Source organism: Crocodylus porosus, unplaced genomic scaffold (genome assembly GCF_001723895.1).
Source record: "Crocodylus porosus isolate Cpor-Errol unplaced genomic scaffold, CroPor_comp1, whole genome shotgun sequence".
NCBI classification, from domain to species: domain Eukaryota; kingdom Metazoa; phylum Chordata; order Crocodylia; family Crocodylidae; genus Crocodylus; species Crocodylus porosus.
This window is the reverse complement of record NW_017728947.1, coordinates 87,556,351-87,572,086: the sequence shown is the minus strand read 5'-3', so window position 1 is coordinate 87,572,086 and position 15,736 is coordinate 87,556,351. Positions and strand designations below refer to the sequence as shown.

Sequence of the window (15,736 nt, the reverse complement as noted above, 5' to 3'; positions counted from 1 at the left end):
TGATAGGTCACCTGGTCATAGAAGGAAATGAGATTGGTCAAACAAGACCTACCCACAACAAACCCGTGCTGGCTATCCCTTAGAATGTTAGCTGGAATGTTAAAGCCTATTTTTCTCATGATCAGTGGCAAAGGTCTTTAAAGGTTTGATGTCTTATTGAGCAGAGGTATCAAGCAGTGTTCTGTAGGGACTTGGCCTGGGTCCACTACTGTTTAATATCTTCATTAATGACTTGGAGGATGCAATTCAGTGTATACCTAGCAAATTTGTAGATGACAGTGAGCTGGCTTGGGTAGCAGACACTTTGGAAGATAGGATTAGGATTCAAATGACCTTTGTAAATTGGAAAAGTGCTCTTAAATTAATCAGATGAAATGAAATACAGAGGAATGCAAAGGACAGAACAGGCAAGGTATACATACAAATTGGGGAACTATCTAGACTGTAGTACTTCATAAAAGACCTAGGGATTATAGTGGGCTGCAAGTTGAATATGAGTTAACAGTGTGCTATTGTTGCAAGAAGAGCCAGCAGCATACTGGGATGTAATAACTGGTTGCATGCAAGTCATGTTAAGCAACTTCCCTATGCAAATCATCAGCTGTGAGGCCTTGCCTAGAGCACGTGTCCAAGTTTGATCACTTAGAGATGTGTATGAATAGCAAAAGTCCAATGGAGAGTAACAAAAATGATTAGAGGTCTAAAAATCATGACTATTGAGAAGTTTGGAAGAACTGGATGTGTTTCGTGTGGAGAAAGGAAGACTGAGGGGACAGTTGATAATAGTCTTCAAATACATGAAGAGGATGACAATAGGCTATTCCCTGTTGTTGCAGTGATGAGAAGAAGCAATGGTCTTAAAATGAGAGAATGGAGATTTAGGTTAGTTATTGGGCAGAACTTCCTAACTATGAGCATGCTTAGGCTACTTGGATAGGCTGTGGTATCTCTATTCTTGAAAGTTTTTAAGAAGATGTTAGATGAGTGGTGCCCAACCTTTTTGCCCTGTAGGCCAGATGGGCAGTGCTGGATCTGGCGAATGGGCCTCCTCCAACTTATGGGCCAGGTGCAGCAGAGTCTGAACTGGCCACACACAGGGAGGTTGGGGGCAATCTGATCTGCGGGGGAAATCTGTGCTGCACAGGGGGAGGAGTCTTTGCAGTTAAGGAGAAGTGACTATTAGCCGCTGATTCCCCCTCCCAAATTTCCCAACCTGTAAGGAGCATCACAGGGCAGATGCCATAGCCCTAGGGGCTGATGGTTGAGCACCCTTGGGTTAGATAAACATGTGGTCAGGATAGTTTAGACACAGATGATCTTGCCTTGAGCAGGGTGCTGGACTAGATGACCTCCTGAAGTCCCTTCCCACCGAATGTTTTTTTAGTTCTCACCTCCTAGATGAATGCCCTTATCACCAAACTCTAATGTAGGCAAGGTGGAGACACTGTATACATCTTCTGTTGAATCTGTGCTACTGTTGGGCAAAGAATGTAAGATTGATGGGACTTGAAGCCAGGAGGAGTATGAGTCTGCGACTTGGTGATTAGAGTTGAGCAGTGGGAGTTCAAAATTCACGTGCTTGCTCCCAAGATTCTCATGCATTTTATATTGAACAGCCATTGGATAAAATATAGCCCCAACCCTGAGAACAGTGACCATACCCCAAGATTTCCAGGTCAAAAATAGGGGCACCTAGTGTTTTGGACATCTCCAAGATTAGGCAGTTGCTGGACAGCCACTTTTTTAGATTGCAATTTTGGATTTAGGAGCTTAATGTCCATCTACGGATTTTGCCGCCCGCATCGCTATGCCTTCATTTATCCATTTGAAAAACAAAGCCGATACTTTATTAGAATCTATAGTAATCATCAACATTATTGTTTGTTCATACTGAAAGTTAAAATTTGTCACGAAATTTATATGATTTTACTGCTCCGTAAGTCTTTTTCATATAATCTTTTATGAGCAAGTATTTCTGCCAAAATAAGCATGTTACTCAACAGTATGCAGCAATACAATTAATAAAAGAGGTTATGTGGCTACAAAGAATACTTGCATGTTTTATGTACGTTCTTAGGCATATGGCCAAGGGCATATTAAATGTGTTTAATATATTCGTGGGACAGGTGTAAATATTTTAAGGATAGCTAACTGAATCACAAATTCCAGTCTTGTCCTGTTATATGACATACTGTCACAATTAGAATCTTCGCCAGGTAGTCACTTTTTTCCCATTACATCCATCTGGGTAATATTACACCATCCAAAATAAAGAGTGAGTTTTTCTCAGGCAGTTAAAATTCCCTTATATGTCTGTGCAAACAAATAAATAATGAAGACCATATGAACAAATGCTGCCCCCATTATATTTCTAAAACTCCAGGGTAATTGAAGCCCACGTAATTATTCCAAATTTACGTAAGTGTAAATGAGATCCAGATATGACCAAGGAATCAGATTTTTGGATATTCCTCACTTCCTCCTCCCCCATGGTAAACTATAACGAACATTCATGTATGGCAGAATTTGATAAAGAATAGCTATTAGATATGAATACTCTTAATAATATGCACTTCAATGAAAAAAATTAAAAAGTAAGCTTAACTTTCTCCAATAATGTATGTGGCATTTCACTGATTTTAGATTGTGGTAATTCATTTATATTGTAAAGAAATCTTGCTGAATGTCCAGAAAGAAACCATCCCATTGTGCAGCAAGAATAGCAAATATGACAGGCAACCGGCTTGGCTTAGCAGAGAACTCTTTGGTTAGCTTAAACACAAAAATGGAGCTGACAAGAAGTGGAAGCTTGGACACACAATTAGGGAGGAGTAGAAGAATATTGCTCAGGCATGTAGGGATGAAATCAGGAAGGTCAAAGCACAACTGGAGTTGCAGCTACCAAGGGACATGAAGGGTAACAAGAGGGGTTTCTACAAGTACGTTGACAACAAGAGGAAGGTCAGGGAAAGTGTGGGTCGCTTACTGAATGGGGGAGGCAACCTAGTGATAGATGATGGAGAGGCTAAACTAGTCAGTGCCTTTTTTACCTCAGTTTTCACAGGCAAGATCAGCTCCCAGACTACTGCACTGGGCAGCATAGTTTTGGGAGAAGTTGAGCAGCCCTCAGTGGTGAAAGAACAGGTTAGGGACTATTTAGAAAAGCTGGACAAGTCCATGGGGGCAGGTGTGATGCAGCTGAGGGAGTTGGCTGATGTGATTGCAGAGCTGCTGGCCATCATCTTTGAAAACTCATGGTGATTGTGGAGGGTCCTGGGCGATTGGAAGAAGGCAAAATATAGTGCCCATCTTTAAGAAAGGGAAGGAGGAGGATCCAGAGAACTACAGACTGGCCAGCCTCACATCCTTCAGTTGGGATGGAACAATCCCATGCACTTGGGACCAATTGAATTAAGCAGTCTTGGGACCAACTGGCTAAGCAGTAGCTCTGCAGAAAAGGACCTGGGGGTTACAGTGAACAATAAACTAGATATGAGCCAGCAGTGTGCCTTTGTTGCCAAGAAGGCTAATGGCATACCAGGCTGCCTTAGTAGGAGTGTTGCCAGCAGATTGAGGGAAGTAATTATTCCCTTCTATTCTGCACTGGTGAGGCCACATCTGGAGTACTGTGTCCAGTTTTGGGCCCTCACTATAGAAAGGATGTGGAGAAATTAGAGAGAGTCCAGCAGAGGACAACAAAAATGGTGAGGGGGCTGGGGCATGTGACTTATGAGGAGAGGCTGAGGGAACTGGTCTTATTTAGTCTGTAGAAGAGAAAACAGAAGGGATTTAATAGCAGCCTTTAACTACCTGACAGGTGGTTCCAGAGAGGATGGTTTCAAAGTACTGAGATTATTGGGGCAGTCCTGGGCGATAGTTTCCCACAAGATGATGTCAATGCTGCATTTTTTTCAAGTTGGCCTTAAGGTACTTTCTCTGCCCTCCTCTTGAGCATATATGCCTTGACTGAGCTGGGAGAATAAAACTTGCTTTAGGCATCCGGAATCGGGCACCTGGATGATGTGGCCGGCCCAGCTAACTTGATGTCAGATAATCATCACCTCGATGCTCATGGTGTTTGCTTGCTAGAGGATGCCGATGCATTTGTCTTCCCACTGGATTTGAAGGCTCTTCTGCAGGCAGCATTGATGGTACTTTTCCAACAACTCAAAGCATTCCCTGTACATTGTTCACATCTTAGCTCCGAACAGCAAGGTGGTGGAGGTCACAATTGCTTGATAAACCATGAGCTTGATTTCAGTTCTGATTCACAATCTTCAAACACCCATTTCCTCAGGTGTCCGAAGGCTGCACTTGCACATTTGAGGTGATGTTGGAAGCCATCTCTTGTGGAAGGCTAACAAGGTACAAGAACTACTTGGCCTTCTCCAGAGTCTCACTGTGAATCTGAATTACTGGAGCTGGGAACTGCTTATTAAGAATTTGTTGATAGAGATCCTTAGTCTTCTGAATGTTAAATGCCAGTCCCATTATCTTGTATGCCTCAGTAAAGATGTTGATGATTGTTGAAGGTCTTCTTCCAATTGGGCACAGACTGCAGCATTATCAGTATTATGTTGGAGCTTGATGATTGAGGTTGGGTGGTCTTGGTTTTGGCTTGGTGTTGACTGACATTAAACAATTTACCATCCATTCTGTAGTTTAGCTCTTCTCCAAATGGAAGATTGTTGTTGGTCAGACGTAGCATCATTGTAAGGAATATTGAGAAGAGTGTTGGACTGATGACACAGCCTTGCTTATCTCCCGTCTTAACCTTAAAAGATCTGTGATAGATCTGTTATTAAGAGCCACCACTTGCATATCATGGAGCAGGCAAAGAATGGCAATGAATTTTGGTGGGCATCCATACTTTAGAAGGATCTTCCACAGTGCTTTTCAGTTGACCGAGCCAAAGGTTTTTGTGCGGTCACAAACCTCTCTGCGTGGCCATCTTTGGTGTTCCTGGGATTTTTCCTGCAGCTGATGAGCTATGAAGATCATATCAGTTGTGCCTCTTGATGCCTCAAACCCACACTGAGACTCTGGGAGGAATGGAAGGACGCAATTCAAGAGGGCTCTCTCAGTGATCTTTCCTGTGGTGGACAGAAAGGCAATCCCTCTGTAATTTCCACAGTTGGACCTGCCACCTTTCTTGAAGACAGTCACTGTCATGGCATCCCTGTGGTCATTTTCTGCATATCTTAATGCTTAGAGCACTTTCTAGGAAGTGGGAGATTGGGCTTTAGGGAAGTGAGGGAGAGGAGAGGTAAGAAAGAAAAGTGTATTTTGAAGTAGAGTGATGTGGCTCAGCACATTGAGTATGAGGCTATTTAAAGATCACTAAATCTTAAAGGGTCAGGATAACAATGACAAAAAGAACAGCAAGGTGAAGAGGATTAAAAAGAGGATGAGGAGCAAGAAAACTACATTTGTAAGGAAGGAAACAGGATTTTTTAATTAATTTGATTCTTTGTACTGGTATTTTGGTTCATTAGAAGGATTTTATTATTTTGCTCTTGTTTTTATATTCAGCACAATGAGTCTGGGATAAATTTTTGTGACTCTATTAACTATTTTCCTGGTGATTGTGAAAGCAGTTCAGATACTTTCTATAGTGCTTTTCTCCATTTTATTTGTTGTGAATGTTTATGAAAAATTCATAGATTGTAAAGTCAGAAGGGACCACAAAGGACCATCGTATCTGACCAAATAGGAGTTTTGTTCCTGAATGGTTTGGAAAATAAAAGGACAAAAATCCTTTCTATAAGGGTACAGACCAAGATTACAAATGAGATTTAGTGTAATATTTTTTTAAAACAAAGAATTTGTGTTCATAGAGAGATCTCCAGAAATGAAGTACATAGGATGAGATCCCCTTATTTTCACAGCCTATAACCAGCCAGAAAATGGGACTTCAGACAGAAGTTGTATTTATCTAGAAAATGTAAAACATTATGTATGTCTCAGTGTATCAGGATTAACTGCAGGTGACCTTGCTTTCATTTTATACAGGAATAGTGGTATTCGTAGTTGCCAGAAGACTGGAAGTATAGGCTTTGGGCTTCAAAACCTGGTTGTGGTCTGTGGCCTTATAAGTTGCTTAAACTTTCTGACTGTCCTTGTCTGTAAAATGAGTTTGAAAACACCTTTGTTACTAGCAGTGTTGTAAGATGTAGTAAGTTAATGGGTTTGAGGTGTTTAGAGGTCTTTAAATTGGAATAAATACAGACCTTCATTTATTTAGTGATTGACAGTATGACTCAGAATTTTATCAATAATAAAATAATTTCTCTGTGGGAATTATACTAAGACTGTCTTGTATTGAAATATTGCCTAGGGCATGCTCTGTTTTGTAGTACTAGCATTTATCTATGGTAACATAGGGTGCTTGTTCACATGATGAAAATTATCTGGTTTTACAATTTAGTTGCATCACTCTGTACATGCGTGGGAGTTTTTTACGATTTAAATGACTTTGCTATGTTGCAAACTAAACAACATCTGCATGTAGTGTAGTTTGCAACGTAGCTATTTATAACATTGCAGCATTTGACAGCTTGCCCCCCTGCCACGGGAGAGGCAGGCTGAAGGCAGAAGTGGTGAGGGGCCCGATTTCCTTTTTTTATTTATGGAGCCTGCCTGTATTTCTCATGGCCAGGAGGCGAGCTGCTGGTGACCTGAGCACCCCTTGAGCTGCTGAGGGCCCCAGTCCTTCCTTCCATGGTGACGGTGCTTCTTGGGGCCACCTGGATGGGCTGCTAGCAGGCGAGTGCTGCCCCAGCTTGGGCTCAGGGAGCAGTTGGATTGTTTGGGTGCTGCCTGCAAGCTAGGGCAACACCTGCCTGCTAGCCATCTGCCTGGGTGGCCCCTGGGGGCATCACTGCCATGGAGGGAAGGTCTGGGGCCCCCGCCAGCAGCTAGCCCTCTGGTTGCGGGAGAGGTGGTCAGGCTCCGACAGGGAGGAAAAAGATCAGGCCCCCCTCCCACCCTCCCAGCAGAGCCTGCCTGCGTGAGCTGCCACTGGGCTGCACAGCCCCTGAGCTGCAGGAAGTCCTGGTCCTTCCCTCTGCAGCAGCGCTCCCCTGCGGCTGCCCAGTTGGCAGGCAGCACCTGCCAGATTCAACTCTTTCCTGAGCCTGTGGGGGCAGCAGAGCCCAGCGGGCTTGTGGCATGTGGGCTCAGGGAAGAGTTGGATCCAGTGGGTGCTGCCTACAAGTTGGGGGAGCACCTGTGCAGCTAGCACCATGCCAGGGTGGCCCCAGGGGGTGCTGCCACCGTGGAGGCAAGGACCGGGGCCCCCTGTGGCTCAGGGGCCACTTGGCCCACCAGCAGCTCGCCTGCCGGCTGAGGGAGAAGCGAGTAGGCTTCATAGGGAGAAAGAAAAAGGATTAGGCCCCTCACCGTAACAGTGATGGAAGCCTCTAAATTGAAACAATGGGTTTTTAATCATCGCAATTAAAAACCCACCTTTTTAATTTAGGGGAGTAAACCCCCGTCGCATATAGAAGTGGCCAAACGTATCTAATGTGAAGAAACCTGTATAAATAGTTTGGGTCATTAAATCCTAAAATCCGGTAGCTCTGACATTCAGTCTCTGAAGCACTACTACTGTATACGAAAGTTTGTATTTTTCAGTTTATACTTTTTAATACTATTTTATAGTATTTTACTTAACTCCTACATAGATGTCATGGGAGAATTCTAGCTCCTAAATATTTTACAATGTGCTAAAATGTAGTGCTTTGCTAAATGAAAATTTCATTGACTACTTTTCAGTTTGCTTCACTATTATAAGTAACTTAGTGACATTTTCTGTGAACTGGGCTGTCTGATGACTACATGAATCCCTGGTTTGAAAAAACCCAGCGAGCTAATTTTTATTTATCACATTTTTCTTTACGTGCAGAATTGAACTGGCTTAGTAATCCAAGCTTCTCTACCGAAGAGGCGCTTAAACTGCATCAGCGCTCCATAGAGGATACAAATTTAACCCCAGAGAGATCACCACTCATAAGGTAACATGTTCCTTAGCCATTTTCTGAGTAGTGTCTTTCTTAAGTTCTGCTTATCTTTTGCTACAAGTGTGGCCGAAACCAGGCAGGTTCGGTGTCACTTTTCACTTCACGCTTTTCAATTTATAGAGGGCCCGAGCAGAGTTGCTTATAATATTTGATAATTTATTATCATTTAAAATCATTCTTTTGTAACTTTCCCTTATTTTTTTTCTCCACTGCTTCATTTTAATCACTCCTGCTTTGGGCAGGGGAAGGGAACTTAGTGATCTTTGATTCTTCATTAACTTTGGATGGTCTCGTGCAATGCTTGAAAGAATGTTACGTCTCAAATCTTTGTGATTTTTTTTCCCCCCTTTTTTTAAAGAGCCAGTTTTTCAAATAGCTACTTCCCCTGTTACAGTAAAATATAGAAAAGGATAAAAATGACAAAATGTGTGGAGATGTGAATTAATGAATGATTGATTGCCTCTGTGAAGTTGTGCATCTGCAGTGCATTGCTATAGATCTTTTAATGGTTGATTACATTATTTTATTAAAATGAAGTTCATAAAATTGGTTTTGTTGATTTTTAATCTTACTACCTGAGTGATGCAATGCTGAACATATTTATTTAAATCTCAGCTATACTGTAGCCCCCAATAAAAATGGAGTCCAGTTGGAGCTGCAGAGTTTCATGTCCAATGTGGGGACAAGGGTCATATGTTTGATTACTTACGGTAGTAACAGAACATGTGTTCCTTAATTCAGTTGAAGACACCTCTTTATTTGCCAAGTTATTTGCAGTATGCAACCTGTGCAGCAAAAAATGATATGTATCATCATTATACATATGACTTTAAAAATTGCTGTGACATTTTATATGTATATTATCCTTTTCAGTTCCTTATAGATTTATCATTTGATAAAGCAAAGGAATTCTAAAATTCTTTTTGCCTATGATATAGTTTTATTTAAAATATGTTATTTTATATTTTATATTAAACTGCTAAGGTGAAAGCACAACAAGGAATTTATTATCTTCTGGTTCATTAGTAGGGTATTTTCCCAGTTTACAGTTGTGGATTTATTTTTAACCTCTGCTCTTTTTTCCCTCCCTAAATGGTAGTCTGTAAATACATTTTAAAGATTGCTTTGTTTTTGCCATGTATTTATTTTTGGCACCCTTGTAATAACGGGTGAAGTAGGTTCAGTACTATTTTGCTGCAGTAGCATTACTTTTATTTAGTTACTTTATCTTGGAAATATGAAAAAATACCAACTATGATACTTCATGTGTTTGCTGAAAGATTTCTTGGAAATCTCAGAATTATTATCAACGAGAAGGGGAGGATGGTGCATTTTTGATACAGGTATTCAGTTTTCCAGTTGTTTGGTAGGCTTTAGAGTGAAGTGTTAAGAACAATTATAGATAGGGGTGCATTGATAGAGTTTTTTGGGGCCGATACCAATAGTCAGTTTTTAAGGAGGCATATTGGCCAATATGGATCTGATTTCTAATATGCAGCTCTTCAGCTTGAAGAGCTGCATACAGCTCCTGGTATGATGGAAGTGGGGGGGGGTGCAAATCAAGGACCCTGCAGTGAGTGAGGGAATGGGGCTGGGGCAGGGGCAGGCAGTGACCAGCTGGAGCAGGGAGGGGCGCGGGACAGCCACAAGTGACTCGTTGGGGGAAAGGGCAGTATAGGCCCCCTGGATCTGTATAGCTCAGGGTGGTCTGCAGCTGCTGGCTGGGGTCAGGGCAGGTATGGGACAGAGGCGTGGCTCTTCAGGGGGCGGGGGCAAGGAAGTGAGAGGCGGTCTCTCACCACTGCGCGCGGCTTGTCCAGTGATCATTTGGTGGTTCCCGCTGCTCATCTGGGAGGGCATGTGCGGGGGGCTTGTGCCCCCAGATCTGCCCAGCCGGAAACAGCCCTGCCCTGCCGCACCTCGCATGTTTCCCCTCCCCCTGTGCCCTCCCGGAGCAGTAACGGGAGCCGCCAGATGAGCACTGGATGAGCTGCGTGCAGTGGCGGAAGCCCCCCCCCCCGACAAGCCATGCCTCAGTCCCGTGCTCACTCTGGCTGGGCAGCCCTTGTCCAAGCCCGATCTCCACCCCTTCTTTCACCACAGGGAGTGTTGATCTGCCCTGCCTTCCTTTCCTCTTCCACCACCCCAGACTTTCCAGCTTCACACGGCACTCCGTGCTGCCAGGCTGTGCTCCTCACTGCCTGTGTGCTGCGCTGCAGCTGCAAGCATGTATGGGCACTTACTGGACAAATTATCAGCTGCATCGGGTTGATTTCCGATGCAGAAATTTTTCTTTATATCAGTGGCGATCTGCTATCAGACTGAAGTATTAGACTGGTGCCTCTCTAATTATAGACCTTTTTGTCATCAGTAACTAACTTCCTTAACTTTGTATTTGCTTGGTTTCAGTTGTTTGTACTACCATACTTTAGTTCTCTAGACACCATATATTACTGTCTTTACTTGTATACCACATGCAGCATCCCCCCAAAAATTGGGGTGCGTGGCTTAAGTGAGGAGATACGAAAAGAAGCAAGCAGACACTGGTAACATGACTGCCATTTCTCCTTGGGGTAGCAAGCAGCAGCAGAGTCCGGTGTTAACCCTTTCATGAGGCAGTAGGTTTTGGCTGAAGAGCGCCTGAGCTTGCATGCAGTCTATAGTATCTGGATGAGGCTTGTAGAAGCAATACTTTATTATTTACTGGAACTTGTATAAAGAACTATTTACAGTAGGGAACTAACAGTCTTGCTGCTGTACTTGCAAGGGCCTGGGGCCTAGCCTTGTTGATGTCCTGCCACATCAGGAGTTCCTGCTACCTCACTCGTACTGTCTTCCTAGACACTCTTTGTTCCCAGGGATATGTACTCTGTCACACAGTCAGCCATGATTCTTTAAAACTTGTTTTTATACATTTTTCTTTCCAAAAAAGGAGGTGCGTGTCATATTTGGGAGCAGGTAGTATGTGAGAAAATACAGTATTATGGGGTGAGCAGTTAAGGAATTTCTAATCTGAAAGAGCAGATTATTTTTAAAAAAATAGAAAAATCAATGTAGCTTCTTTTACTTCAGTGATAATAATGGAAAGAACTGTATCACTCTGATAGGCAAGAAAAATACAGGTTGCTGTGAGGAAGTAGAACTTTGATAGGTTTCAAGAAATAGAAGAAGCTGAAAATTAAAGATTGTTATTCTTACTCAAATTTATTTCATTTTTGTTGCACACCTTTCTACCATTTGCTTGTCCCCCATTTATACTCTAATGATGAGGAGGTGGAAAGCTCATTATGAAATTTCTCGCTTGTGAGACACTGTTAGATTTCTATTGCCTAAATATTTATTTGTTTCCAAGCAGAAGTGTTTCAAGATCAGAGCTGTCAGGAGGAAGTGATATAAATGAAGGTCTAAAAAAAACTACTAGGAAGAAAAAAGAGAAAAAGAAAAAGCATCATCATCATCGCAAGAAAGTAAAAAAGAAGACCAGAGAGGACTCAAGTTTCAGTGAGTCTGACTCAGATGCTGAATATGGGAAAGACAGACCTGTAGGAGGTGAAAGAAACTGTGAAAGAGGAGCATCATCATTGAAGTACATACATTTTATTTAACAATAGATGCAAATTAGTTGTGTTCATGTAGCTGTTACTTACACTTGTTGGACTGCTACCTGTGGGTCTCTCTTTTTTCCCCCCTAACTCTTGTTAAGGTTAACTTTTCATCTTTACTGATCTGCTCATGCTTTTTCAGTTTGTCACTTTTGAAAAAAACGCCCAGGGCTATTTTATGACATCTTTTTCAGAGCTGAACAAAATACCAGAGCAAAGTAAATTTGGCCTTTAAAAAATCCTTTTATGCTTACTTAGAAATATTACAAATCTTTTCTTTTGTAAATCCTTGAATAATCTGTTGTGTATTAAATGTTGTTCCTATACACTGCAAAAAATTCTGGATATTGAATAATCCAGCAAAACAAGTTTTTCCTTAGGTAAATGCTCTACTATATTGTCTGTTGTTGTTTTTCCCCTTCAGAAATCAGCATTCATTTTGAGGCATACTGATATTTGTATTAACATTTTTAATTTTAGACCCAGTGTCCATCTATTAGTAATACAAAATGTTTTATACACCTTTTTTTTTTTTTTGTATAACTGAACTGAGATTTTGAATGGTTTTGTTATATAATCTTGTTTGCCACAGGCAGTGGCTCCAAAATACCCAGAAATGGATACAGGAATCACTGTGTATGCAGCAAGAAGTTTGACTGTGATTTCAAATAATCATTGTGGTGAACAGATAAGAAAAATAATTTGTATTAGCATTTTAGATATTCTAGCTTTAGAACTTTGCCCTTTATTTCACATAGGCATTGCCCTTGGATCTATTTCAGGTGTCCAGATAAAATGATTGTAGCTTTTTATAGGGTATTTGTGTTCCCCTTCTTGTCCTCACAGGTTGTTTGTATTTAAGCATGATTGAATTCTCAGGCAGATACTTACAAAGTATATCTTAAAGTGTCTTTGTAAGGTTCCCTTTTGTAAGTTGAGACCTTTGTGCAAAATTATTCCCCTTCAGCATTTCCATCTGAAATACAGCCCATGAGATTTCTTGAGTATGCTATACACAGGTATATATGTTTGAGAACTTTTAAGAGCTCTGAAACTCCTTTTTTGAGATTCATAATGGTACTATAAATTAGAATTCACCACATTCCACAGCTCTGAGAAATGACTAGCTATCTCTTAAAGTAGCTTACATGACTAATCCATAACGTTCTGCAGTACACTTTAATAAAATGTAAAGTGCACTGCTACTGTTGTAATAAAACAGCACAATCCACCAACACATTTTCCTCTGTAAATGATCTGAAACTTCCTAAATTGGAAAAAAGCTGAAACAATTTTTCTTCTGTAGATTTTTCAATGTATTAAGTCCTGTTGAACACCTTCCGTGATCCAGAAAGTTCTTTCTGGAAACGTAGGAAATTATTTTTCTCTTTAAAGTTCCCTGTTTTAATAGCTTCAGTAGTATATTTCCTGTAGCGTTTTTGCATGCTCTTCCACACACACATGACCTGTTACTATAATGCATGTACCCTAGCCTTGAGTGTGTGTAATTTATTATGGGATGTAGAAGTACTACATTTCCAGCTTTTGTAAATTCTAAATGTGTAACACAAATATTTTAAAAAAATGCATCTTCTCTTCTTCAGTCTAGAAGGCACAGCGTTATCAAATTTTCAAAACAGCCACTTCATTTGGCTGGATGATATCCAGGCATTGACAACAGAAACCTTCAGAATAGACAAGAAACAAGATCCTGCAAATTGGGAATACAAGTCACTATATCGAGGGGACATAGCCAGGTACATACAATATGCCATTTTTTATTAATGCTCACAGTATGTCTCAACACATGAATGTTGAGGTTATTAAAAGCTTAACAATAATGTTTTTATTCCTCAAATGTGAAATCATTCTGTTCAGACTTTTGTGATCCTACTCACAATCTTGCACGTTAAACTCGTGTGTCACTTTGAAATGCCTTGTAAGATAAACAGTGCCTGGAATAATCAGGATAAGGCCATATCATGATGTTTTGTGCATGGTCCCTATTTGCCACACTTGGAGAAATGATATTTAAGGGTAGCAGTGCAGTGTAGATGTGTACACAGGAGGCAAGATCTGTTGTCATTTTTTGGGTCTTTAACTGCTGTCTGCTTCTCCATCTTTAAAGTGGGGATCATTCTTATACCATATGGATGATTTGAGATTTGATTTAATCATAGAGAAGTTGGGCTGGAAGGGACCTCCAGAGGTCCTCTAGTTGAGGAGTTCCCAACTCCCAGGCTGCGACCTGGTGCTGGGCCGTGAAGAGTTGGCTGCCAGTTTGCAAGAGGGCTGGAAGTGACTGCGAACTAATAAACTGGACTGGAAGTGACTGGCATACTGTGGACTGGCAACCAACCCTTTTTTATACTGAGTATAAAAAGGGTTGGCTATCTGTCTGCTGGTCGCTTCCGGTCCACAGCTTGCCAGTCCTCAGCACAAAAAGGTTGGGAACCCCTGTTCTAGTTCAACCCCCTGCCTGAGGCAGTTGTCCTTATCTAAACCATCCTATACAAATCCATTGTCTAAACTATTAGCAAAATTACAGAGTCCACCCTGACACAACTGAGATTAATACCCTAATCTTCTGGGGGACTATAGCAGCCAGCATCCTGTTGCTTGGGACATCTAATTAAGAATGGCCATGCCCCCCACTACAGAGGAAGGCAAAATCCCCCACAGCCCATATCAATCTGACCACGAGGTAAAATCCCTTCAGGACCCAAAATATAGTGTTGTCTGACCCCGAGCAGAAGGGCAAGGCCCACTAGCTGGGAAACTCTAGCGGGAGCCCTCCCCCACTCCAATCAAAATTCCTAGTCTTGGCTGCAGCCAACACCCAGTGATCCTGAGGAAGGCTTTAAAAACTAAAAAGAAACTCCTGAAATGTAGCAGCAGGAGGGGAAAAAAATTCCCTCCAATCACCATGTGGCAACTAGTACAGCCCATAAGCATGGGAAATACCCATAGCAGAATATAGGCATTGCTCCCCCTAGATCACATCCCTGACCGATGCCTGTCCAACCTCTTCTTGAATACTTCCAATGGTGGAGAGTCCATAACTTCCTTAGAAAGTCTGTTCCACTGCCTCACTGTTCTAACGCTGCTGGTAAAGTGCTTTGACATCCTTGAATGAGAGATATTAGAAAAATGCAAATTAACAAGGAGAGACTGTACCTGTGATGGACTAATAACTAGCATATACAGTCTTACTCGTATAAGTTTCCATATTTATACCAAACAAAGTTAAATTCCGTATCTAGCTTTCTTGATCCTTGCTGGGACATCAGGACTGTATCTGAGGGAAAACCATTTCCAGAAGGTGAAATACTCTAATGTAGAGTCCACATTGAGCCTATGTACTGTTTGTACTCCCTTTGGTTCCTGATGTTCTTGGGCAGAATAATTCATTTCCCATGCTGGATTTGGTTTTTTTTCTGATGGGATTTGCGGTAGCACCACAGGTCTTTTTAAATCAAGAGGCCAGATGACAATCCTTTGCCAGCTTTTTGCCAACTCAGGATGTTAGAATCCTATATCATCTATAATTCTAGGTCTTTGACTCCATCTTGTGTTGCAAATTGTGGGTTATAGAATGGGTTGGGGTGTTGCAATCTGAGATAATGTTTTAATTTGAGAATCCCTGGAATGCTTTTCTGTTGCTCAGTCTGCTGAACTTGAGTTTCAGGTAAACACAATGAGAATTTTAAGCCCTTCCCATTTTCATTTCATTTAAAATAATTTAACTAGAGAAGAAACCAGCTTTTAAGGGAAGTATTTTTGTAGGCACAGGAAAAGGTCACAGAACAAATTCTGGGCAGATGCTGAAATAGAATGCAATGCCTGACTCCTAGAACCAATGTTATTTAATACCTTAGAAACATTGCCTTTTTGTTCTTTGAAATGTATCTGTGATGCTTTGCATACAGAGCTGGGTAATGCATGTATAATTTCTGCTGTACTGTTCTGCTGCAAAAAATATTGCCAGTTCATCTAACACTTTCCCTCCATATTACATACCTATATTGTTTTTTTTTCCGCCCTGGTTATTTATGGTATGCTTTCCTGTGTATCTAATATATATGGTCTTGTCTAGTGAACTTGCTTTTCAGT

General features: G+C 41.4%; 1 protein-coding gene across 1 annotated transcript in view; it reads left to right on the top strand.

Annotated features, from left to right (window-relative positions):
- NRDE2 (NRDE-2, necessary for RNA interference, domain containing) overlaps nucleotides 1-15,736 on the top strand; it is a 40,876-nt gene that overhangs the window by 1,694 nt on the left and 23,446 nt on the right. Inside the window, exons 2-4 of the mRNA XM_019552403.1 lie at nucleotides 7,907-8,015; nucleotides 11,377-11,607; nucleotides 13,228-13,380. Coding sequence (XP_019407948.1) covers nucleotides 7,907-8,015; nucleotides 11,377-11,607; nucleotides 13,228-13,380 — 493 coding nt within the window. The remainder of the gene's footprint in view (nucleotides 1-7,906; nucleotides 8,016-11,376; nucleotides 11,608-13,227; nucleotides 13,381-15,736) is intronic.